At 46.6% G+C, this 25,932-nt stretch overlaps 1 protein-coding gene across 3 annotated transcripts in view; it reads left to right on the top strand.

Annotated features, from left to right (window-relative positions):
• The window catches only part of Grik4 (glutamate ionotropic receptor kainate type subunit 4), a 419,871-nt gene that overhangs the window by 355,061 nt on the left and 38,878 nt on the right, over positions 1-25,932 (top strand). For all 3 annotated transcript variants that reach the window (XM_051197191.1, XM_051197190.1, XM_051197188.1), the window contains one exon: positions 21,475-21,588. In XM_051197191.1, the coding sequence (XP_051053148.1) occupies positions 21,475-21,588 (114 nt within the window). The remainder of the gene's footprint in view (positions 1-21,474; positions 21,589-25,932) is intronic.

Raw genomic sequence — 25,932 nt, 5'->3', positions numbered from 1 at the left:
GTGTCCCCAACCACCAAGTAAGTGGCAGCCCCTTGCTTAGCTCCCTCCAGTGGGAAGGAGAGGCCTTTGTGAGTGGCAGAAATACAGCTGCTGTTGAGTCACCTTTCAGGAGGGGTGTCAGGAATGGTGACAGGGATTCCTCTGCACCAAACAAACTCAAGGATAAGCAGAAGCTGCTGAAGGGATGAGGTGCTGGATGTCTATGGACAGGGCTGTCTCCCACATAGCCCTAGACAAAAAGCTAGCTCAATGCAGCTGTCAGTTCAGCAACAAGGGAAATAGTGTGGCATCAAAGGACCACACCAGGGGCTTGGGATTCACTCCAGGATCTCAAGGCTTATATAGTGAAGAATATAGTAGCTACCTGTATATAAGAATGAGATGCTCTGGTGATGACCTTAAAGCATTGGCTTGTTGTCACTCCTTTGTATAAGGAGTTGACAGGGCATATGGTGCATTAGTTGTAGAAGAGCATTTAAACACATTTCCTGTATTGCTTTCATGTAGATACGACTAGCGTTGGGAGTATGTTGTGAACAAAAACACAGGAATTCACAGAAGCAGGGCCAGAAGGCCAGCCAGGACTGAGTCTGAGCATAGGAGGTGAGGGTGGCTGTTTGAAGAACTTTGAGTTTGGATTTGTTTTGCCCTAGTCAGCCATCCTCCAGCCCTGCTTGGGGAAAGGTAGGCACATTCATCAGAGGGAGTGCCCCCATCTAACTTCATGGTTCAGAACAAAGTACCCCGTTGGCATGCAGCCCCATGTTGGCAGAATGGCACATTTAGGTTCAAAGAGACAAGAGCTTTGCAAGGCTTAGATTCAAGGCTCATAAGCCTGGGACATCAAATAGCTCACCAATGACATTTTGACGAATTAAGTGTAAATGAAGCTGAAATGCCTCATTCCATCTTCCCTTCTGAGAAGGGACTTTGTCAGAGACCCAGAGAGGTGGCTGTCTGTGGCCTCAATCCACTGGGAAGATTGGCCAGAGACATTTTGCTGGACTGAAAGAAAATTCAAATAGTCCCCTGAGATCACTTTTCACCTTGAAGCCAGAGACTATTTTAACTGCAAATAGATCATAGAATTGTACTCAGCATTCTTTAACAGAAAAAAAATTGATCCAGGGACCCCAGATGAGTGTGCCACTCGCTCTCTAGCCCCCCCAGGAAGCTATGACGTGGTAGGGGGACAGTTTGCTTAGCTCTCTCCATGAAGGTTTGCTTTCAACATTGACTTGAATCGGGTAGAGGTGGCCTTGAATTATAACTCCACACTTCACTCATTCATCAAAATGCCTACTTTCTGTCAAGAACTGCTTAAATATGAGGAATTACCTGTAAAGGGTTTGGAATCTATTCAAAGAGGTAGACGAGAAAACTAAGAATTACTGTATGGTGTGACATATGATATATTGATAATAGCTGTAAGACGGTGTCGTAAAGATAATGACAGCTAACATATGACATGTTTCCGATGGAGCTGGGGAATGAAATTCATGCTTGTTAGGCACACACTCTTCCACTAAATGACACCCTCAGTTCACTAACTTGAACTTGATCTTTTTGGGTGTCTGGTGGTGGTGGTAGTGATGAGTGAGTGAGTGTGGTGTGTGTGTGTGTGTGTGTGTGCATGTCAGCAACTGTGTGAGTATGGCTATGGGAGGTGAGATGACAAGTTGAAGTGTCGGCCTTTCCCTAACACTCTGTTTGAGACCGATGCTCTCTTGTTCACTGCTGCTTTCGGTGCTTTTCTGTCTCCACCTCCCATCTCCCTGCAGGGTGCACTGGGCCTATAGACACACATGATGCTGCTATGCCTGGCCTTTTACTTGCCTGTGTTAACCAAATCACCATAATAACTGAATGTCCAGATGAAGAAACAAAGTAGCTGAGGAACTTAAGCAAACTCACGTGGGTAGTGGTGATAGGTCTGATAAAGTATGAACAAGGTGTGGTGGTGGGTCAGGGAAGGGCACACAGAGACAATGACAACTGAGCAGAGTAGAAGAGTCTATGCTCATTTGGTTTCACTTGCTGTGTTTCAGATACCCATGGTAAGCCATGAGGCTGAACATAGAAAATTCCAGAAATAAATTATTCACAAATTTTAACTTGTATGTCATTATGGTCAGCCTGATAAAAATCTCATCTAGTGTGTTCTAGTTGACTAGGAATGAATCATCATTTTGCTTAGTAGATCCACTAAGTGTATGCTGCCCACCTGTTGGTCACTAACAGTCATCTAGGTTATAAAACTGTCTATCAAATATGCCAAAACTAGCATCCCTGTTGCCTTTATCCCCTTATTTTACTTAAGAATGTCCCCAAAGCACAACAATAGTGATACTGGCAATTCAGATGTGTCAAAGATAAGCCTTTTCATAAAATACTCCCTGTAGGTGTGTGGACAAAACTCTCAACGGAATAAGGAAAAAATATTGCATTTTGTGGTTGCTAAGATCTATGGTAAGAATCAACCATGTCTGTGTGACTGTGAAGGAGGAAAAAAAAAGTGAAGGCTAGTTTTGTTCTTGTACCTCAAGCTGCAAAAGTTACAGTCATAGTATGTGATGGATGCTTAATGGAGATGATAAAACATTGTAGGGTTTGGGTTTCTGCACACTTTCATGCATCTGATGGATGTCTTGGGCTGTACTCCTCTTAGCTAAGAGGTGGAGAGTGGAGGAATCAAGAAGAACCATCTTAGTAGAAAGGACATTCTATGCATGGTGGATGCTGAGATTCATTTAGTACCACTCTCTTGGCTCTGAACAACCATAATCAGGTATAAGAAGAGACACAGAGGAATATGTTATATTCAGGAGCCAGTTGTGATAGGATTCTTGTGTTTGTGTATGTAAACTATGTTCAGACATTTTGTGGAAGCTACTTACTGAAGAATGAGCATTGTTTTAGTCAGGGGTTCTATTACTGCAACAAAACACCATGACAAAAGGCAAGTTGGGGAGGAAAGGGCTTATTTGGCTAACTCTTTAGCATTGCTGTTCATCCCTGAAGGTAGTCATGGCAGGAACTCAAACAGGGAAGGATCCTGGAGGCAGGGGCTGATGTAGAGGCCATAGAGGCAAGCTATTTACTGGCTTGCTTCCTATGGCTTGCTCTGCCCACCTTCTTATAGAACCCAGGACCAGCAGCCCAGGAATGGCACCACCTACCATGGATTGGGCCCCATTGATCACTAAATGAGAAAATGCCTTACAGGCTGGATCTCATGGAGGCCTTTCCTCTGATGATTCTAGCTTGTGTCAAGTTGACACACAAAACTACCCAGTACAGTTTATTGTACTCAGAGAGGATTGACAACTTGACTTTTGTCCAGAGGTTACTCAGCAGGGGAGAGAAGATGGATACCATGTATGCATTCTTTCATTAGACAGATACCTGTGATTCAGGAAGATGACATGGACCTGAACTAAGAAATGCTGAGGATACCAGAGTCATGGAGAGAGTAGAGGGATTTCGACTTTTAGATCTAAAATTTACTAAGCAGGAAGAAGCTTCTACTTCAAGCCAATTTGTGGGCATATGTTAAGGCTGTCCAGCCTCTCAAGGGAAGAGGAATGAGCAGGCTGACCCAAAAAAACACTTTCTGGAGTGTTTTCTTATTGTGCATGCCAAGTGTAGCCCCACTTGCAAACCATGAAGCCCTGGGAAGAGATGCAGTCCATTTTGCTTTTGCTTGATTCATTATCCATAGACAGTTGGACCAGGGAATTAAAGGGCTGGGGACATGAACTACATCTTGAGGCACAAATACCTTCCAACCCCCCCCCCAAGGCCTCCCTGAATGGCACCGTCTCATTTTAATTCTCTGGAGGATGTTTTAGGGCACTCAAGTCCTTTCAGGTATACTTGATTAAAAGCCTATAAATGCCGTTTGCCGTTCATGTTTGCTTTACCCATCCCTTTCTTCCGAATTACTGTGTAGTTGCCTGTGTGCACAGAGCTCTCTCAACTTTCCCACCACCAGGAGTGAGGGCTTCATTCTGCAAAAGACCACAGCAGGGCCTCCAGAGCCCCTGGTTTTGGTGGAAGTTCATTCATGATGAGCTTCAGAACTTTTACTTCCTCTGGCTTCCCTTGACATAGTCACATCTCTTCCTAGCCCAAATCTGAACAATAAAGAAGGAAAGGACAAAGAGGGAGGGGCTGGCATCTTTTGACAAGGCCAAATGTCAGGTAAGAGCTCTACTGTCCCTGGTCCATTTCTCCATATGTGGCTAGGAGGCAGGGATTATTACCAACTTTGGGAATTCCATAATTAACCCACATCTGGACATTCATCATGTGGCTAGAGGTCAAATCCACACCCTCTTCATTCCTGTCTCATGTTCTTCCCATTGCACCATGGGAATGTGAGAACTGGTTTTCCCATAGCACTATGGGAGTGTGGGAATTGGTGGCTGTGACAGAGAATGACTTGAGTGGAGATTTCCTATCCTCTGCATCTGCATGCTAGGATGGGTCCAGGGCCATTGATGAGGCAGCTCTCAGGACCTATTTGTGAGTGACATCTGATTGACACTCACCAGATATATAGAAAGTGGGGTATTATGGTGAGAGTGTAAAATGCACCCCTACAGGCTGGTGTGTTTGAACTCTTGATGCCCAGCTGTTAGTGCTGCCCTGGGAGGTTGTAGGACCTGGGGATGTGGGGTCTAACTGGAGGAAGTATATCACTAGGGGTGACCTTTGAAGACTATAGCCAGAGTTTGTTTGTGGTGTTATTCTCTGATTCCTGGCTAGTCAGATATGAGAAGCAACAGCCTGGTGTCCCTGTCACTAAGCCTTCCAAACCTCCTTCCCTTAAGTGGCTTCTGCCAGGGATTTTGTCACGGCAATGAGAAAGCAGGTAGCCTGAGTGATTCTGTCATGAGTGTGCCCCACCCCTCTGCCCCACAGACAGAGGAAATAGAGCTGGAAATAGCAGGTCTTAGAAACAGATGCCTTCTCTCTGAGAATATCCCAGCTGGAAGGGCAGACCAACCCCTGCTTTAACACAAGGCCCTATGGGGTAAGCGATATAGAGAAGGACCAAAGTGTGCCACAGCAGAATAGAAGAATGGGGACAGAAGCTGTCTGGCAGCAGACCATGGTCTGCCAGCTCCTTGAGTGAGAGCGTGGCTGCCCTGTGCATGTTGATCTCCTTATGTGGAACATGAAACATGGTCGAAGCACCACTAAGTTGGCAAGACAAGGTTCCAGGAGCCATGAGATAAGCCCTTCTTTAGCATTCTAGGGAGGACCTTCATTGGCAGGGCTATATCAACCAGATTGTCAGACCAAGAATCAGACAAGAAAGCATTCTGGGGACCAGTCAACAAACTAATTTGACTCATAGCATGCATCTGTCACTGTGGTGTGGTCTTGGAGAACAGGTGGGGGCCCTGTCTTTGGAAGCTTATAGGTAGGGAAAATATCCGACGTGTAAACAAAATACATGCAAGTGAGAGTACTTGCCAGAAAAGCCCGAACTGGACAGGAGTGAAGATGGTACTGTTATGCTATCTGAGAAAATGGGCAGGACCTGGCCCTTTCTCCGGACTGTGGACATTGAGGCCCAGAGAAGGCCACTGTAGGTTTGAGGGAAGGCCTCAGGGTCTGGCCTGTGGGTCTTAGATGCCCATGGTGTTCATTTCCCACTGAAGGTGCTGATAGGAGAAATCTGAAGGGGCTTGCACTTTGCTTAGATTTGGAGCTATCTCAGCTCTTTCAGACTGGGAACTTCTCCAAACCCCAGGGGGTGGAGGGCAGAAGGCAGCTTGGGAAATGTATCAGAAGAGTCACTTCACTGGGATTATTTCTGTCTTCCCCACTGAGTGCCAGCTCTTAAGGGGAGATAGAGGTTAGTAGAAGAAATGAGAATGTGTTAATTAAGACCCCAAAGGCCTTCTAAGGGATAGCTTGCTGCTAAACAGAGGAGATGGACGGGGGAGGGGAGTTTGACTTTGGAGCAGGAGTAAGAAAGGGAGCTGAGACAGTAGTGTCCTGTTCTCTTCTAAGGATACCCAGGCCTCAGTCCTCTACCCACATGGCAGGAGTGTGTCATCTGAATACAGAATCCCATGTGTATTACTAGGTTGAGCCTGATGTGTTTGAGAGAGCTCTGTTCAGCAACAGGGGCTTTTACTCTGCCTTGGTCCCCAAAGGACTTCCTCATTCACCAACCAGTTTCAGGAATACCACTTCTGGTTGCTCCCTCAGCCTGTCTCAGGTTACTAACCATGGTCCTTATACTTTTCCTTCCCAAGAGTTGAATGTGATTCCTAAAGCTAGGTCCTTCCAGGGTCTGCTTATGAACTTCCAACCTTAGTCAATCAAAGCTGCCTGCCCCTAGATATATTCAGTCTTGCTTGTGGCTTCAAGCTGAATTTCACAGACTTCACAGTCTATATACATAGAACCTTGAAGTACAGTGATGTCAGTTATATGTTGTCCAAAGAGTAAATACAGTCCCCAACCCAGCCATCATGATGGCTCCCCTCATCATACCTTGTGATCTGGAGTTTTATCTATCTGTAGTAGATTTTCTTCCTTTGGAAGTGCCTGAAGTTTGTGAAACCTGATGCCCAAAAATCTTCCGGGAAAGTCCACTTGTTAATATTCATATTATTACCCCAATTCCATGGGGAATTAGGCCAAGTATATAATATGAAGCCATAGCATGAGGTATATGCAAAGTGTGATCGTATACCAAATTTATGGGAGCAGAGAAGAAAGCAAGTCATTAAGCTGGAGGGAGCCAGGCAAGGCTTCAGAGCAGAGGTAATGAAAATCATAGCTATTGTTTATTGAACACCTAGTACCTGCAGGTACTTTTATGAATCATTTCCTTTCCACAGAATGATCTTGCAATATAAATATTATTATTCATATTTCATAACGAAGAATTCAGCTTACCAGAGAGTCTACCTCCAAGTCACACAGCTAACAGAGTGATTTATCACTGATGCCAAAGTCCACAGTCATCCTTATGCACTAGGATGCTTCCCAGGGAGGGTATTGTCTGCTTGGGCCTTGAGGGACAAGTAAGATTTGACAAGCAACAAGAGGGAATGAGTTTCAAGCAGAGGAAACTGGGCAGGGTCTGAAATACAGAACATTTTTAACAGCCATAAAGTGTGCAGTCTGTTCCCATCATGGATTGAAGGGACAGCAATAGTTTGGGGGTGGTGCTGAAGAGAAAGCCAGGGAAGGCCCCTGTAGATCACTGCAAGGAATTAGGACTATGTCCTGAAGGTAGCATAGAGCCACTGGAGCTTGTTAATCTAGGATTGACAGGACCTGGTGTGGAAATCAATCCTAGAGGAGAGGTCCTCAAACTGTGGCTCTTGCACTAGAAGCATCAACCCAACCCTGCCCTATCCAGACTTTCTGAATGAGGGATTGGAGTAAGGGCATCAGCCTATGAGTTAACAGTCCCCCCTGCCTCCTGTAATTGTGATGCATGCTCTAGAACTGCTGGTCCTTAGTCCAGCTGAGCCTAACCCATCCATCCAATTGACTGTTCTGGGCATGAGGAGTTCTCAGGCTCAGCTGGACCATGGCAGTAATGTTTTCCAGAGTTAAAATGAATTGTGCTCTTTCTTTTCTTTTTCCTCTTTCGGGTTTTGGAGACAGGGTGTCTCTGTGTAACCACCCTGGCTATCCTGCAACTAGCTCTATAGACCATGCTGGCATTTTACTCATGGAGATCAGCCTGCCTCTGCCTCCTAAGTGCTGGGAGTAAAGGCGTGCAGCCTCCCTGTCATGCCCCAGCTCTGTGCTCACTTATTGAATGTGTTGAGAACAGGAAAGGCAGGGGTGGAGTGGAGAGTACAGGCTTACTCCTGGTGTCTAGTTTGGATGGCAGATGGGTGGAATTCCATCATGGTGTGCAGTAAAGAGACACTGTAGTTCAACGACTTGAGTACAGTGAGCCAGTGACTTAAGTACAGCAAGCCAGCAAGGAGGGCGAGGAAGGCCGTGAGCAAACAGCGCTGGCTCCGTTCTATTCTGTCATCGAGAGGTGGGGATGGTGCGATGGAAGACTGTGTTCACCCACACCACTGCCTCTCTGCTGACCACCAGTGGACTTGGATAAGTTGCTGTATGCATAACCTTCCTTGGTGTTGTGACAAAATACCCAGATGAACACCTTGGAGAAGGATTTGCTGTAGTTTATTGTGAAGGGGAAGGGATGGCAGACTGGCTCCATAGTGGCAGGAAGCCGAGAACTTGGGCCAGGACTTGAGGCAGATATAAAACCTCCCAGGCCAGTTCCCTGTGGCCCAGTTCTGACAGCTGTTAGAGTTGCTCAAATATACCAGGTTTCCCTTGCCCAGTGGGAGGGACCTCAGCCATTAAATCTGCTGTGGTGGCTCTCTGCTCTGTCCAGAAGGCAGCTCCTGCCCATCCCTCACTTCCCTGTGAATCCCAAATGTGCCCCTTGTCCTGTCACTGCCAGCGCTGCTGCTTTCTGCTCTCTTTTTGCTATGGCTTGGTTTCCCTAGCTCACAGGTTCCAGACAGAATCATAATATGCTCCAGGAGCCTGATTCACATACTGCTTTCCTTGCTGTTCTGTGCTTGTCAGGAGCACCTGCTCTCTCTCTCTCTCTCTCTCTCTCTCTCTCTCTCTCTCTCTCTCTCTCTCTCTCTGACACACACACACACACACATACACACCCCAACATGCAGTCAGGTTTGAACTGGTGGTGCCAGTGGTGGTATTGGCAACTATAGAAGCAGCCACCCCAGATGCTACTTGACTAGGGATCTTTCCTCATGTTTCAGAGTCCTAACATAGGTCCCCAGTTTCGTGACAAGCTTCTACCTATACCTACATAAGCATTGGGGAACAAGCCGAGTCCCTTGAGAGAGCAGCATGTGGTTGGGTCAATGAATTTGAGCTTCTAGGGAACTCAAGATTGGCTTTTGCTAGGCAAATTCTTACTCAAATCCAGAAAACACACTGAGCAACCTGCTGTGTCTCAGATGGCAGTGGAATGTGGCTGCAGGTGGGAGAGTAAGGCCAATGGTCAGCAGGAACAGTAGGCATGCATGCACCCCAGGTTGGTTTGGCCAATGATAAAAAAGGGAGTCAGAAAGGAACAAAGAGACAAAGACACAAGCCTTGGCCTTGTAAAACCCCACGGGAGTCTACCAAAACAGAGCAGAGCCCACATCCCCTGGCACTCACAGGAATGGGCAGAGGAAAGAAATAGGGTTCCAGAATCGAAACCTGCATCTGAATAAGAGCAATGGAGTTTATTGAGCACTTATCTGTGCTGGGCCTTGTCTATCCCCTCATTCGATCCTCACAGCAAACCCAGAAAGAAGAAAAAACATCACCATTCAGTATTTACTCATGGGGATGAATGCTCAATGAGGCTAAGTGACCAAGCCCTGAGACCCTGGCAGCTCTCTGGCCTAGTGTCAGGTAGGACTACGAAATAGTTCACACATGGTGCTGAGAGTATCACTTGTCTTCTCCTCTGCTTCCAAGGAGACTCCTCTAGGGTGGGGACAGTGAGTTCTGGGGGTGTGGTGACTGTAGGTCCTAGGGAAGAGACCGGGTCCCCTTGGGATTTGCTGGATGCTTACAGCAGACAGAGTTGGCTCCTCTGGGCTGCGCACAGACCGTTCAACTGTTTAGACCAGATGCTGGATCTGGACTGTCTCCAGTTAAGATTCCAGTTGTTCAGTTTGCCTCTTCTTGCTTTAGAAGTCGCCAGATGTTGAGCAGAAACACACCACATCTGTATTTACCTCTCCCTATCCAGGTGAAGTCAGTAGGGGAGGTTGTGGCACAGTTAGTGACACCCCACAGTCCAGTCCCCTTTCATCTCACTAGCTCTTACCTCATAGAGCCAATGCTGTCCCATGTCATATTTGTCTCTGTTTTACTTGGGCGAGCCTGTTAATTTGAGAGAGAGAGAGAGAGAGAGAGAGAGAGAGAAAGAGAGAGAGAGAGATAGAGAGAATCTGTAGAGTTGGCTCAGCAGTTAACAGTGACTCCACCCCAAACATGAAGATCAGAATTGAGATCCCATCACCTAAGAAACAAACTGGGTGTCCCATAAATACCTGTAATTGGGGCAGAGACGGTAGCAAGATGAGCATGCTTCCCCGTGAGTAAATAGTAGTAACGAATAGTAGCTTTTTGGTTTCCTGAGCTCAGAGAGACATTCTGCTTCAAAGGAACAGGGAGTATGGTAGAAGAGGACACTAAGTGCTCTTCTCTGCTGCACACATATCCAGGTGTGTGCACCCACATATACACATATGCATACACATAGAGGTGTTCACCCAAAAATCAATAAACATCTACAATCCTGTTGGTTTCGATTTACAGAAAGGTGTACAGGCTATGAATCAGCTTGAGGGGTTATGACAAGGGAATGTGCCTAGGTAACCATTATCATTATCAGTGCCTCACAGGTCCCCTTCAGCTCCTTATCTTTTTCTTCTGCTCCTGGCTATCTACATCCTCCCTCTCACAGGCTGCCATTGCCCCAACTTCACAACACACAGCTATGCATGGGGAGCCTCCTTCTCCTTGACTCTAAGTAAGTTACCAATGTAACAGAGGCAGAGAATGATAAACAAACAAACAAACAAACAAATGTAGAGGGAGTCACAGGGCTCAAACACAACCTGCTCATGACATCTCTGGATTTGGTCTTCCTTGTCAACAAGGTGAGGCATCTCTCTGAAAGAGACCAAACCACTTTCTCATCCAGAAAAAGAAACAAGAAACTACCACAATGTCTCAGTGCTCTTCCACCAAAGCCTGTGAGGGCCCTTGGCAGGTGCCTGCTGCCTTTCACAGTGCCTCTACTCATGCAAGGACTGATTCCAAAAGAATACTGGAGGACACTCTCCACTGGTGGAACAAACTGGCCATGCCAGTTACTCCCTCCTGGTGGCTCAGGTGCTGTCTCTGAGGCAGAGCCACTTAGAAATCCATTGGAAAAAAAGAAGCGCTCCCAGGGGCCCACAGCCTTTGGGTGGGGCCCAGGGAGGGCTCTGGATGGTTTCTGTGGAGCTCACAGCAGTAATATTGCATTTCACCTAATGAAAGCAGTCCTCTAACAAGCCTGCAAATCACAGCACCCCTAATTACAGGGCTGACACTAGGAGGGAAAGTGAAAGATGCTACCATAAGTCCCAGAGCCCCAGAAGCTGCCTGCAGGAGCTTGCCTGAGCATGCTTTACTCAGGCCCTGAATAGGCCTGGATCCTGTGTGACAGGGAGACAGAAGAAGACAGACACAGTTAGTGTAGGAAAGACACTGCTCAGAGTTAGGGCTGCAGTCCTGACTGATGAGGCTAGTGAGACTTGCCTCATGCCAGCCCTCCGCCCCACCCACTGCTTCCCAACCTTAACCTGCATGGCTGGGACACCAGCAAAAGGGAGTGCCCACTGGTGTCAAGTTAGTGTCTCTAAAGACATAGCTTTGTTACAGATAACATCTCCACATGGACTGGACACGGTATCAGTAAAGGGCCACTTAGATGTGTTGGGCTGGCTCAGATGGTAGTGTACTTGCCTAGCATGCAGGAGTCTCTGAGTTCTGTCTCAAACACTACATAAACTGAGTGCGGTGCCACATACCGTAGTCCCGGTACTTGGGAGGTAGAGCAGGATGGTCAGGGCTGAGTTTGAGGGTGGGCTGGGTTACATAAGACCCTGTCTGGAAAGAAAGGATGGAGGGGGGAGGAAACGGGGGAGGGAGCAAACAAGTGTGTTATCCTGCAAACTCAAAAGAGGCTTCTATTGCTATTCTTTGAGCTGCGTGAAATAGGGCCATTCTTCAGAGAAGCAGGTGTGGAAACAGTGTGCATAGTGGCAGTGTGAGGAAGTCACGGCCACTGAGGCCCTAACTCTGGACGCTGCTTCTTTTCTGACATAAACAATGTGTGCAATATATAATACACATTGATTTTCCAATTATGAGGTTTCTTTGCACTCTTCAAAATCTACCTTGAATGGTCTGAAGCAATTGCTTTAATAAATGAAGTTAAAGCTAACACTTTAAGCTATGATCAAGTCGTAGCAGATCTCTATTCTGTGGTGTAGCCTAGTCCAGCCACTGTCCTGGCTGCTTTCTGCTTTGTGCGCTGTCATTCATTTAAACTTTACAATGAGTTTATAGAATATACCTTATCTCTGTTCCTGTTTTCCACATGGGGAAACTGAGGCATGGAGATGCCAAGCTCTTCCTTCAGGTGTTCACCCATTTGTTCCATGATCATATCCATTTGGCAAGTACTTTGAGTGCTAACCTTGGACCAAGATTGTAGGTGACAGATGAGTCCCTTGCCTTCTGGAACTCTTGGTCTTCAGCAGAAGCACGTATCTTGATACACTACCAAGCTAAGTTTAGGTCATGGTTCTCACAGAAAAAATAAGAAACAGGATAATGAGTCTAAGAGAGCTGGGAGTGGCCTGTTTCATGGGCATCCAGAGAAGGCCGGAGAGAGCTAAAGTGCCTGCCATGCAAGCATGAGGAGCTGAGTGTGAGCCCCTAAGATCCACATAAAGTCATGCATGGTAGGTTGCATCTGTAATCCCAGTCCTTCCATGGTGGAATGAGAGGCAGAGACAGGAGAATCCTGGAAGCCTGAAGACCAGCTAGCTCAGCATACACAGCATCTAACAAAAAGAGACCATCCTAGTTAACTTCCTGTTGCTGTGATAAACACCATGACAAGAAAGCATCTTGAGGAGGGCAGGGTTTCTTTCCACTTATTACTCCCATGTTAAAATCCAGCATTGGGGGAATCAGAGCAGAAACTCAAAGTAGGGACCTAGAGGCAGGAACTGAAGCAGAGAAAGAATGCTGCTCACTGACTCACTTCCTAGTCCTTGCCCAGCTAACTTTCATGTACAGCCCAGACCTACCCTCCACGGGATGATACTACCTCTAGTGGGCTGGGCCCTATTACATCAACAGTCAAGAAAATGGAACCCACAGGTATGTCATAGGCCAATCTGATGGAGACAATTCCTCAACTGATACTCCCTTTGCTCGGGTTTGTCTAGGCTTATGTCAATTTGGCAAAAACTAACCAGCACAGAGACCCAGTCTCACAATTTGGAAGGCAAAGACTGGTCCCCAAGGTTGTCCTCTGACCTCCACATACTTTCCATGGCATTCATATGCTTGCACTGACACATGAAAATGCACATACACATACATACCTCATATGAGAGAGAGAGAGAGAGAGAGAGAGAGAGAGAGAGAGAGAGAGAGAGAGAGAGAGATTGAGCTCAGAGGAAACAGGCATCTAGTTTGGGGCAAAGTGCAGTTCTGTGCAATGGCAGAGCTTTGGTTTAGGCATGTGTCTATCTGACCACAGAGGGCAGCTGCATAGAGAACAGAACTCTGAAAGGAGATATCAGAAGTTAACACCGTCTTCTCAGCCTCCTGGCCCAGCCCAGATTGCTGTGCCCTTTAGCTTCACTTTCAAATGATGAGCTAGTTCCTTCTCCCCACAGCTCACAATTGTTTCTCCAGTCTGTCCTCACAGGCCAGTAGCAGAGCCCTGTGCCCAGCCAAGTAAATATTTCATGGCGATTTTAATTTAACTCTAAGGGAATCCATCCAACCCTGAGAATAGACTGTCACCTCGAGAAATAGCACCAGGGATGACTTAGACCTAGGGATGACATTGCCACTCCCCCCAACGAATGCTAATGTACCTCTGGCATCTGCCTCCCACACTGTGACATGCTAAGCCCAATGAACAGGCTTGTGAGAGTGGCCAGGGCTTTCTCTGAGCAGAGGCTCAAGAGGAAAAGCTTGGGTGACAAAAGAATACCTGTACAGGTGATCAAACTGGACACTGTGTGTGTGTGTGTGTGTGTGCCTACACAGATGACCCAACTGGACACAATTATATTCCTTTATCCTCCACCTCATATTATTGGTTCTGAAATAAAGGAAGCGCCCTGTCTATCCAGTGGGCAAGGACACCAAACATTTTACAGGTGCCATGTGACTGCTAGGCAGTCTCTCTGACCACCTCTGGGTGGTGGAGTGGGCAGCCACCCTGATGATGCAAGCAGGAGGACAGTAGATGTGTGTCATTATGGAGTTTAAGTGACATCCCCAGGCACACAAGAGCCAGCAGTGGGCATGAGTCTCTGGCTCCTTCAGAGTCCTTGCCTCTCTGCTCTGAGACTCCAGTTCCCTGGGCATCTGCATGGATGGGGGTGGAGGAAGAAAGGTTTGAAGCAGGTAAATCAATTGAAAGATAGAGGTGTGGTGATTCTCATCTGGATGAGATGCTTTCTCAATGTACCTGGCTAAGGAGCAGAGGACTTGGCATGGGGGTGGGCAGTTTAACCACCCAGCAGGCCCTGTGGCTGGCCTCCAGCTCAGCCCAGGCCTGCCTACTCTGTCCCTTCCAGAAGTATAATTAGCACCCCATTGACAATTGCTTAAGACAATGTGGGCCTGGGCTTCCTGCTAATGCTGTCCTGGGTTTTGAGGGGCTCCTTATTAGAGCCAGGTTAGGGAGGGATGTGCGCCCTCTAGTGGGGAAACTGGGGCTTCAAGTCCCTGCACCTGATGAACCAAAGACACATTGTCTGACCAGAATGTGGCATTCGGGCCTCCTGAAAAAAAAAATGAAAGTTCCTCTTATATTAGCCATTTGCCAGAAATCAGCCTGGTTCCACTGTTAGCAAGAAAGGGCTTAAGCATACTCTATGTTTAGGGGCTGCTCACATATCCCTGAACTACACTAGTTGTCTGTAGGAGCTGACTATGTGCCCACTTGGGGACACTCAAAGGAACAAAGTTCCCAATCTTGAAGATCTGAACATGTGGATCTGAAGGTAGTTTTCTTTAGCAGTGTGAGCTTGAACAAATTACAATTCTCTCTGGCCTTAGCTGAGGGTGACTGTGCTGTGTTTATCCCATTTTAGAAAGGCTTCAAGAAGGTAATACACATGGTGTCAACACAGTAGCAAGAAAAACAGCCAGAGTTACTGTGGGCCGGACCTGCACTCCACAAAGCCATCCATGTCCCCACTTCATCAGGGAAGATACACAGAGATACAGAGAGGTTAAGTTCGCATCACATGGGCAGCTAAGCTGAAATGGGTCCAGACAGGGCTCCAGCACAGGCACACTATAGTTGGTTGCAGCTCAGTGACTGAGAGGTGTGAAAGATTGTTCCTGAAAAGATGGTCAGGAAACATGGGGAGAGGGATGAGCTTTGAATGGTCCTGAGGAGTGGGTGGGGTTGATGGCTGAATATTCTCATGCTGATTTCGTCACAGGGTAAGTATGAAGGGAACAATGAGTAGCTATAGCCTGAACTGGCAGGATGGACTATGGGGGTGGGAGACACAGGAAACTTGTTTTTCTGTTTTTTATTTTATGCTGGGGAGGGGAGGGTCCAGGGTCTCTCTGCGTAGCCCTGGATGTCTTAGAACTCACTCTGTAGACCAGGCTGGCCTTGATCTTGAGATCTACCTGCCTCTGCTTCCAGAGTGCTGGGATTAAAGATGTGCACCTATCACACCCAGCTCACGGGAGACTTTAAAAGAAAAAGCACAAAGCCAAGAGGCATGAAGGTTCACTCCTATAATCCCAGCCCCACTGAGGCCAGAGGATTGTGAGTTCAAGGGCAGCTTGTGATACATGGAGATATCTATCTTGAAAAAAAAATCCTCATTGCCATGACATATAGATGATTTTTTCTAAAGAAATATTGTTAATGAGCATTTGTTAAGCTCATACCACACCCTAGGCACTGCGCTTCATGTGTGGGGTGTGCAGTCTTTCTGGGCCTCTTAAGGATCCAGGTTGACCATTGTTACCACCTAATATTAAAGTGGGAGATGAGCATGAGGAAACCACGAGGGCTTCCTACTGTCACAGTGGTGAACTTGAACCCAGTTCTGTATTGTGCAGTGACAGCAGGGAGAAGAGAGGACTGGCCTCAAAGCCCCTTCCCTTCTGGATGTCACAAAGAATGCCAGGCCCTCTTCAGAGCCTCAGCCTGGCCTTGATTGGAACTCTCTGTGTTTTTCAGAGGCAATCTACTCCAGAGTGAGGACTTGTGGGATGCTCAGCACCATCTCATTCTAGGCAGTGCTTCCTCCTAGAGCCTTCCAGAGTTAAGTGATGCAATTACAGAGTTAAGCAAAGGACCATCAAGAAAGAGAGGCAATCCATATGAGCAACAGCTGCAGGCTAGGCTCAGAGAGCTGCGTGGAACTGAGGTGCAGGGGCAAATGGCTTCCCCAGGGCAGAAGCTGAGTCTTCCACAAAACATCAGAGGGATGTTCTAGATGCTGATCAGAGACAGTCCAGTGGAGTTGAGAGAATTCGTAAGGTCCTAGGGGCAGGGCACACAATCCACTCTCACCGAGAGGTCACAGAGCACATGGAGGACACATGTTTTCCAACTGGTATCTGCTTTCCCAAGAGATTTCCAAAGAATGGGGTGATGTATTGCTTGGAAGGGTCCCCAAGTGTTTCACACAGAGGACAAGGGCATTGGGAAAAGACCTGAGGGGCTGAGTAGCCAGGGGCTTTACTAGCAAGCCTGTCACTCACATGGACCCAGATGTGTTTCTAGAAGGCCCTTTGAGGCGATCCCTATCATCAAGTTCAGCAACAGCTGCACCAGCACTGTCATCCCAGCAACAGAAGTGGACCAGGCCCATACTTGTAACTTACCAACTCACTCTCCTTCTCACTACTGTAGACTCGGTGATTACCCGCACTCGACAGATAAGCACCCAGGCCGAGAGAAGTGAAATGACTTGTCCAGGGTCACCCAGCAAGAGAGCTGCCTGAATCCAGACAAGTCTTCCCCACATCAAAGGCTGTCAGGCAACACACACCCAGATGATATTGCAATACTCTCCAGTTTGTGCAGGGCTCCTCTGTGTAACCAACACTCTTTTCACATGGTCTCCTTAGGCAGACATTGAACTGTTTCATAGCCAGAAAATTTGTTGGGAGAACATGGGTTAGTCACCAGTGAGAGTCAGGGGCAGTCTACTGACTGTCCCCTCATCCTGTGGGTCAGGGAAAACCACAGGTGGAGAAGGCAAGCCAGAACACTAGGAGACCCTGCTGGGTGCAAGCAGGAAGAAGTTTTGCTCGAAGTGGGGCAGTGGCTGTCTTAAAATGGCAACCAAGGTTGCTGTGCAAGCCTTGTCCACTTGGGGTGGCCAGGCTCTATGGTTGTTCTTGTCGTTCTCAGGGAATCCCAGGGGAGGCAATGGGCTCAGGCAACGTGTGCAGACCCCATCCCTACTGTAAGCATGCCTGTCCTCCCTGCCCAGGTCCAGATTCCCAGAGATGTGTGGGCCAACCTGTGGGCTTTGGACTTTGATGGCAATGTGGCCATTGCATGACCCCCGTTAACAAGGCAAAGGTTGGGGGGGGGTATGTTTTGGAAGTCACCTCCAAGCCAGCTCCTTGCCTGACCCAACCATGTAAATTCCACCAACATCCAGGAGATAAAAGGGGAGCATCCATCAGAGGCAGCATACAAAGGCCTTCAAAGAACATGTTCAGTCAAAAAAAAAAAAAAAAAAAAAAAAAAAAAAGGATTGTGGCCTGACGCTCAGGGGGAAATACACTTAAACACACTTGTGTGTATGCCCCCCCCACACACACAGCAGATGTATGTTCTCTTTTCTTATCTCGAATCTCAGCCCGACTCTTGGCCTGGTCTGCTTTCCCAGCTCTAGGACGCCAGGCTCAGGCCCGAGCCCCTCAGTTTCCTTCCTGGCCTTTCTGGATGCAAGGGCCCTGCAGTTGTTGCCCAGCCTGGGAGCCAGATCCTGCCTTCAGCTTCTTGTCCTCATCCATTCTGTACTACTCCATGATTCCATCACCTAGAGCAGAATGGAGGCCAGTTAAAGAAAGTCACAGGATCTGGAGCAGGACAGAAACACCTGGTACCCATGGCTGGGAAGCCATGGAGCTCCCTGGCTGAGCCCTTCACAGTTAAGGAACCCATTCCTGTCAAAGAAAACTTGCCACGATGAGGTTGGGGCTCAGCTATGAGAAGATCCGGATTTCCCATGCACTGCTGCCTTCCGTGGAGAACGTAGCACTTCACACCACCACGAGGCCTCAGACGGGCTGCGGTGTGCCCTTGTTCCCCTCAGCCTCCCGCCCTAGCCATTGTAGCATTTGTGCAGTTCCAACCCCCTTGCTTGTTAGTGTGTCTTCCTGGCCCATTACCACCTCGTCTGAAGGCTGCTTTATAGCATAATGTCTTTTTAACTAAGGTAAAAGAAAAGGAACACACATCTTTTGGAATAATCTGATCCCACGTGATTGTGGCTGGCACCCCGGGGTGCGCTGAAGCCAAGGTGGATAATTACTCTTCTATACTGAGTCAATTACATTTAAAAAAAAACAGCCATCACCAAACCTCTTGCTGGTTTTTTGTAGCTTTCTGCTGCCTCTTCTGTCTCCCCTGCCCCCAAACTATTTCAGCCTGGGGAGAAAGGAATGAGAGAGAGTGGGTGAGACCACAGGATCAGCCTTGCCAGCCGCAGTCAGTTTTCTATGTGTGGTCCGATTTGGGGAAGTTTGTAATTCTCCAGAAGTGGCCTGCATGTGCTGGGGGCATGCTGTCTCCACCTACACAGGTGGAGGGAGGAAGGATGTAGCCATTTTCAGTTCTCTGTCCATATGGACATATGGGTTATTTTGGCATTCATAATATCCTTGTTGGCCAACATGAATACACTTGCAGAATGATTTCCAAATTGTTATCCCGAGTTTGCCCCCTTTTAGAGGAAAGCTGAGTGTGGAAAAAACAATTCAGGGTCGCTGTGATTTCCTTTGGTCAGTTGATTTGAAGTTCTGAAAAAAGACATCGCCAGAGAAAGGAACAGGTGCTGAGTTTACCTCTTGCCTGTTTTGTCATCTTAATCTTTGTAAAAATTTTAATTAGTGGCGTGTGTGTGTGTGTGTGTGTGTGTCTGTGTATGTGTGTGCAAAATGTGTACACATGCATACACATGTGCAGTTGCACACACATGTGCATATGTGGTGTATTCATGAGTATGCAGCTGAGTGTGGTAGTGTGTGCACATGTGAAGGTCAAAAGATGACACTGGCATCTTCTTGTGTCATTCTCCCCTTGTTGCCTTGAGAAAGGCTTTCTCACTGCACTGGAAGCTTGCTGTTTGTTCTCAGTGAGCTCCTGGGATCCAGCTGTCCTGGTGGCCACTCCCATCAATGCTGGGATTACAGGAATGTCTGGCTCTTTATGTGGGTGCTATGGATTTAAACCTGGCTCCCCAACTTGCACAGCACAGCACAGCACAGCAAGCACTCTTACCACTGAATCACTTCTCCAGCCTGTCTTAATCCCACCCACTCTCTCTCTCTCTCTCTCTCTCTCTCTGTGTGTGTGTGGGGGGGTGGGTGGGTGGGTGAGTGGGTGGGTGTAGAGGTCAGCTTCAAGTATCATTCCTCATGCTGTTCACCTTGATATTTTGAGGCAGTGTCTCTCATTAGTTTGGAACTTACAGAATAGGCTAACCTGTCCAGTCAGTGGCTGCAGGTGCACTGGGTACCAGGGATCAAACTCAGACCACCACATTTGCACAGAAGCACGTTGTTGGCTGAGCCAACCCACCAGTCCCTTGTTGTCTTCGTGTTTACTTCAGTTCCTTTATTCCAATTACTCTAACTCTTAACCCCTCTTTCACCTTGGGTCTCAGGCAGGGCTATGTTCCTATTCTACAGCAAACCATACCCGCAGGCACAGCATTGCACCTGCAGACCCTTGAGGCTGCCTTTGTCGCCTTGCGGTTGGCTCACAAGCTGAATTCAAGTCAGTGCCACTGTCACTGAGGGGCTGAGGCTTTGAAATGCCCGAGAAAGCCTCTAAAGAGTTCCCCAAATGAAGATGCTGACAATCTAATCAAGCCCTACTCTGTCACCCAAGGGCTGATTCACTTGGTGGCAGTCATCAACACTCTCACAGAAATATGGAATGAGCCAACCACTCACATTTCCCCTTCTTCATTAAAATCCTCTTTCACCTGCACTCCAGTTTCTTGGAAGGACAGCTTTACTTGATTAGTGTCTAAGTTTGCTAACCTGTGCTGGGTCATGAACTGAGAATGCAAGGCTGGCATGAAGATGTTGAAAGTGGAACTTGATGATAGATTTACCCTTTCCAAACACGAGTTCCATCAGCTTCTATGTGAGGTACGTCCCTCACCGCTGTGACCAAGGCCTGAAAGCAGCAACCTGAAGGAGCAGAGGTTCATTTCGGTTCCCAGTTCAGAGGAAGCAATCACCATGGTGAGGGAAAGCATGGTTGCTGAAGCCTCTGTCCATGGCTGCATGAATGTTGCAGTGAGACTATTCTTCAAGTCTCTATGAATCAGAATGTGTGAGACAATGTCCCAGGCTGCCAGCCTACAACCCCAAAGCTCCACCATTCTGGCGTGGTGTTTTTATCTAGGCCCCAAAGGTTCCAAAATGTTTTTAAACCCCCATAAACCACAAGAGACCACATGTTCAAACATGGGAGCACATAGGGGATATTTCACATCCAAAGCAAAGCAGCACCCTCCTTTCTTGCAATAGTTTACTACTAGTCATCAGATATGTGTGCACATATATGCATGCTCCATGTACCCATAACTACTCAGGACTAATGGACTTGTGGAACTCACTTTTCTTACTGCTTTTGATGAAATATGTGAAATATAAATATATCCCCTGGTTGTGGGAGGTAACTCTTATCTATTCACTCTTAAATATTCAAATATAGGTTATTATCACTTGTTATAAATATAGAATCATATGTAAGACCACAAAGAATCTGACCCTGGGGTCTGGAGAGAGACTCAGGAGTTCACATTTTAATTGGTCCAGCGGGTGCTACAGAAAGATATAGGTGACCCCATATGCTGCATGTTGAGCGTTATGTTAGAGAATCGCTATGAAGAATAGGACACTCTCTTGCCTGTACATTCTTGCTTCGTGGATGAGGCTGTGGAATCCTAGGCAAGCACAGTGACTTAGTGTGATTGGTTCTTAGAGTGTGGGCTAGAACTGAGTCCTGGCTCTGGGCTTTCACACAGCCTCAGGTATTGGATTATAGACAATAGGAAAGGGCTTCATTTCAACAGGATGGATTTAAATTAGATCCAAGGAAGAATTTCTGACAGAGAAGAATACCGGGAAAGCTTGCCCAGAAGGTCTCTTCTCCTGGAACTTTTGGAAATTGTTTCTGAGAGGTCTTGCTTGTAAATTACCTAAGTAGTCAGAGGGGTCTAACAATAAGTAGACATGCGTCACAGCTTCAGTGCAGGTCCTTCTGAGAGTTTTGGTTTAGATCTGGACTGAGGCAAGAAGCCTGACCAGAATAACATCTCCTCAGCAGGAACAGCCTGTGGCCACTGGTCCCCTGTGCCCTGCCTCCTGTGACAGTCTCTCTCTGTGTCCTTTCAGAAAGCTGATCTGGCTGTGGCAGGCCTCACCATCACAGCTGAACGTGAGAAAGTGATTGATTTCTCGAAGCCATTCATGACGCTGGGAATTAGTATTCTTTACAGAGTTCATATGGTAAGAGACTTATTTTATAAGCATTTATGCCATTAAAGTTATTTGCATGCAAACACCGAGTTATATGGTAATAATGAATGACTCACAGAAATATTTAGATTTCGAGACTTCAATGCAAATGTGCTGGGCTATTTTTTCCTCATCAGCTGCGAGAACTTACAAACAGAAGAAATGGAAAAGTCGCACTTGGGAGCTTTCCAGCAAAGATGGGTTTTGTCTCTAAATAGAGATGACACACTTGGTACATAGTGTGTCAGGGGCTGGCCTCAGTCATGCTCTTCCAGGAGGCAGGGACCAAAGCTTAGATAACTTCACCAGCATGCATGCTCAGGGCTCGCCTTCCTCCAGGTGCTTTTTGGTGCTGGTGACTATAAATTGGAGATCTATTTCTGCTAATACTGTCCACCTACATTCCTTTATTTTTTAGAGGATTTTTTTTTCTGGCTATGACAAGCATCAAAATGAATACATAGGAACATACCAGTAGTCAGTCAAAGATGGACATGACATCTGAATGTTTTGGCTGGTGGAAAGAGCAGGAGTTGCTCTAGCTGTTTGTCATCAATCAAATTGATCGTCGTTCTGTGGCCAGCCAATGGAAACCTCCTTTCTTCCATTATTAGGCCAGAAGATTCTTCTTCTCCCCCTTCATCTAAACTACCTCTAGGTGTACAGCTGTCATATAGATCTCCCTGTATTCTAGTCCCTTTCAGTAGCCATAATTTAACTGTCACACATATTCCATGTAACCTGACACCATGAGGCACAATGACAATGGCTCTCATTTATTGAGTACCACTGTGTCCCAGACACTACCACATGACTGTGAAGTAGATTCTACATTGGGAGTGAATTGTGTCCCTACAAAATGCGTGCTGAAGTCCTGAGCCCCAGGATCTACACAAGCAGCCTTTCTTGGAAACAGAGTCCTTTCCAATGCTATGAAAAGTTAAAATTAAAGTCTACCAGGAGAGAAACCCAGAGGCCTCCCACACGCCCTCCAAGTCTGGCTCTCAGAGGAGGAGACCCCATGTGTTTTTGCAGCTCCAGCCGGGCTTGCAACTGACTTTGGAAGAGAAACAACAGTTTGCCAGTCAGCATATTTGTCCTATATGCAAATCGGAATCCCCTGGGAATCAAAGAGGGCCTGCATTCAGAGCTGTGGCTAGGTTTCTACAGGACAGAAACCCCCATGTTGCAGCGCTCATCCAGCAGGCTTGACTTATCAGAGCTACACTGTTTTCTGCTGGCTACCTGCCTGGGAAAGATGGCCAGAGCATCTAGAAGAAGAGATAAAAGTCAGAATGTTAAGCTCTACAGACAGAGACAGAGGCAGTGAGGAGTTCTTACAGTTGGTGACTCTATGACTTGTGGAGTAAGGAGGCTGTGACCCTCTGAGCCTGTGTCCTTCCTTGTCTTATTGATATGAAAACTCCCATTTACTGAGAGTCTTTATGCCCCAGACTTGTGGGTAGCTGTTTTGTGGGCTCTAGTTTGGTATTGAATTGTGTACTCTTCAAAGTATGCATTGAAGACCTAATTCCTGAGACCCATGCACATGATCTCACTGGGAAATAAGTTCTTGCCAATGTTATAAAGAGGTAAGAGAAAGTCATGCTGGATTCAGTTAGGTCTTTATCCAACAGTGGGAGAGGCAGAGACCTCTGTGAGTTGAAGCCTGATCCTCTCTACCTAGCAAGTTCCAGGCTAGTCAAACTTACCCAATGAGACCTTGTCTCAAAAACACTTCATTTAAAAAAAAAAAAAAAAAAAAAGATTTGGACACAGATGCATGGGGAGAAGACCATGTGGAATCAAGCAGAGAAATTTCATGCATCTCCATGCCAACAAGCATCAGCGATCTCTAGCAACCACACAAGTTAGGAGAAATGAAAACCCTCTCCTGGGGGCCTCGGAGAGAGCTAGACTCTGCTGTCACATCAATGGGCTTTCCATCCTCAGTAACTGGGAGATGACACATTTCTGTTATTTTAAGTATCCTGGTTGTGGACTATGTCTTGACCACCCTAGGAAACTAACATGGTTGTGCTGTGCTTATTTTAGGAGCGAGGACACAAGTATGATCAGTTTTAAAAGCAGGTCAAGGGCACAAGCCAGCAGCTCACACATGCTAATCACATGTTAACAAGTCAAAGAGGAAGGTGTGATTTTAGCCTTGCTCACTTTGTATAACCAGCCTGTTTCGGTCTTTATAATTTGTCCTGTAGGCTGCCTTCTCTCTTTCCCATTGTGTCCTCTGGATTGTTCTCTAAGGGAAAGTGGGTTGCTACTGACATCCCATCTCACAGAGCAGGAGACCAAACCCACACTTGCAGCTATCTCAGGGAAAAGCTTGGAACCCATCATTCCAGGATGGGATTTTTGACTTCCATCAAGTCCCATGTCTCCAGCTCCCTCTTTCTTTCTCTCTAGAACCCCAAGAGGGTTTCCAAAAGGAATGGGGACATACAGCCTTTCTCCATACTACCCTGCTCTGGCCAGCTATAGAAACACAGTCAGGCTGTGGCCTTGATTTCCCAATTAATGCTGAGGAAGCTAGAACCCTGGTGCCGACCCTATTGGCAGCCTTGTGGCTAGAGGCACCCAACCCCAGGTGTTTTCCACTCTCTAGTACTCATGACTGAGTTGCTCTGCACAAGGCACCACAGCATCAAACAGCAGCTCTGTGGACTTCCTAAATGATATTGTCAACCAACTATTTATTACCACCTACCACACAAATCTGTGGCTGTTTTTGTCCCCCGAATCACCTCCTGGTACATTAAGTCTTGTGTGTCAGCTTGCAAGGCTAGAACTTCTCCAGATATGTGGGCCACTATTAGTCCAGGCATTTCTGGAAAGGTATTTTGGAGGTGTGGTGACATATGTAATTGACTCTTTGGCATAGAGACACCTCCCTCCAATCTTTGCCTTTGAATCCATTCAGCCTCTCCCCAGGGTCTATGTCCATATTTTCTTTTCTTTCTTTCTTTCTTTCTTTCTTTCTTTCTTTCTTTCTTTCTTTCTTTCTTTTTTTTTTTTAATAAGGATATTCATCATTGGGACTTGGCTCATCTGAATCCAGTATGATTTTAACTCTCCATAACATTGGCAAGGACTATATTTTCAAATAAGGTTGCACAAGTCATGGGAGTTAGAACTTAACATATATTTTGAGAGGGACAAGGGCAGACTACAAGAATGTGAGTGGGCCTCTTTTAATTAGTTTAATGCTACTAGAGCAGAGAGAGGCTTTCTAAAAAAGGTATTCTGCTCCAGACCATAGCAGAGATCTATCTAAGATCTTTTGGACTTACAAACGTCTACAGTTATGTAGTTAAATACATGAGCCAATACCTTAATATCAATCTAAATATGATAGATATGCAGATGAATAGATAGGTAAATTGATAGATCAATCCATAGATAAATAGATGATAATAGACAGATGACAGATAATAGGTAGATACATTAATTTACATATACATTATGAGTAGACAGACACACAGACAGACAGAAAGGAGCTGAGAGTTCTACATCAGGATCAGCAGGCAGCAGATAAAAGAATGAGGTACTGGGCCTGGCTTGAGCATTTGAAACCCCAAAAACCTAGCCTCAGTGACATATTTCTTCCAACAAGACCACACCTACTCCAAAAAGATCACACACACTCCAACAAGACCAAGACCATACCTCTCAATCCCTGTCAAGTAGTGCTACTCCCTAGTGGCCAAGCATTCAAATATATGGGCCTATGGGGGCCATTCCTATTCAAATCACCACATAGATATACAGAAAATTGATAGATAGGTGATAGGTATGTAGATAGATAGATAATATGACATAATATAGCTATAGACATATATAAATATGGATATACCTATACCTTCCATCATTACTGTTTCTCTGGAGAACCCTGACTGACCGATACAGTCTCCCAGGCTAGTGTAGAATTCCTCCTCTTTCCAACCCCACTGTGGAGGCACCAGTATGCCACCCAGCTGCTCAGAGCTAATTTATATTGAGGCTGAACTCAGTGAAGAATGAATTCTGGCATGAGCAACTTACACTGAGCAGACCTGACAGCTTATGCATTTATTCAACAAATATTTACCGAGTGCATTCTGTGTGCTTAGAAAATACCAGAAACTCAATTGGTGAGAGAACATTCCTGAATTGGCTGAAGCAAAGGAGACCTAGTAAGCAGTGTCTGCAGTGAGCACAGCTGTTTGAGAACTGTGCAGGCAGAGTCTGCCACCAGAGCTCCATATGAACCTATGCAGAGAAGCCTTGCCTTCCAAATAATAGTACCAATGGAACAGAATTACAGTTAACTAATTGGTG

Source organism: Phodopus roborovskii, unplaced genomic scaffold (genome assembly GCF_943737965.1).
Source record: "Phodopus roborovskii unplaced genomic scaffold, PHOROB, whole genome shotgun sequence".
In the NCBI taxonomy this organism is placed as follows: Eukaryota; Metazoa; Chordata; class Mammalia; order Rodentia; family Cricetidae; genus Phodopus; species Phodopus roborovskii.
This window is presented reverse-complemented; position numbering and strand designations above follow the sequence as displayed.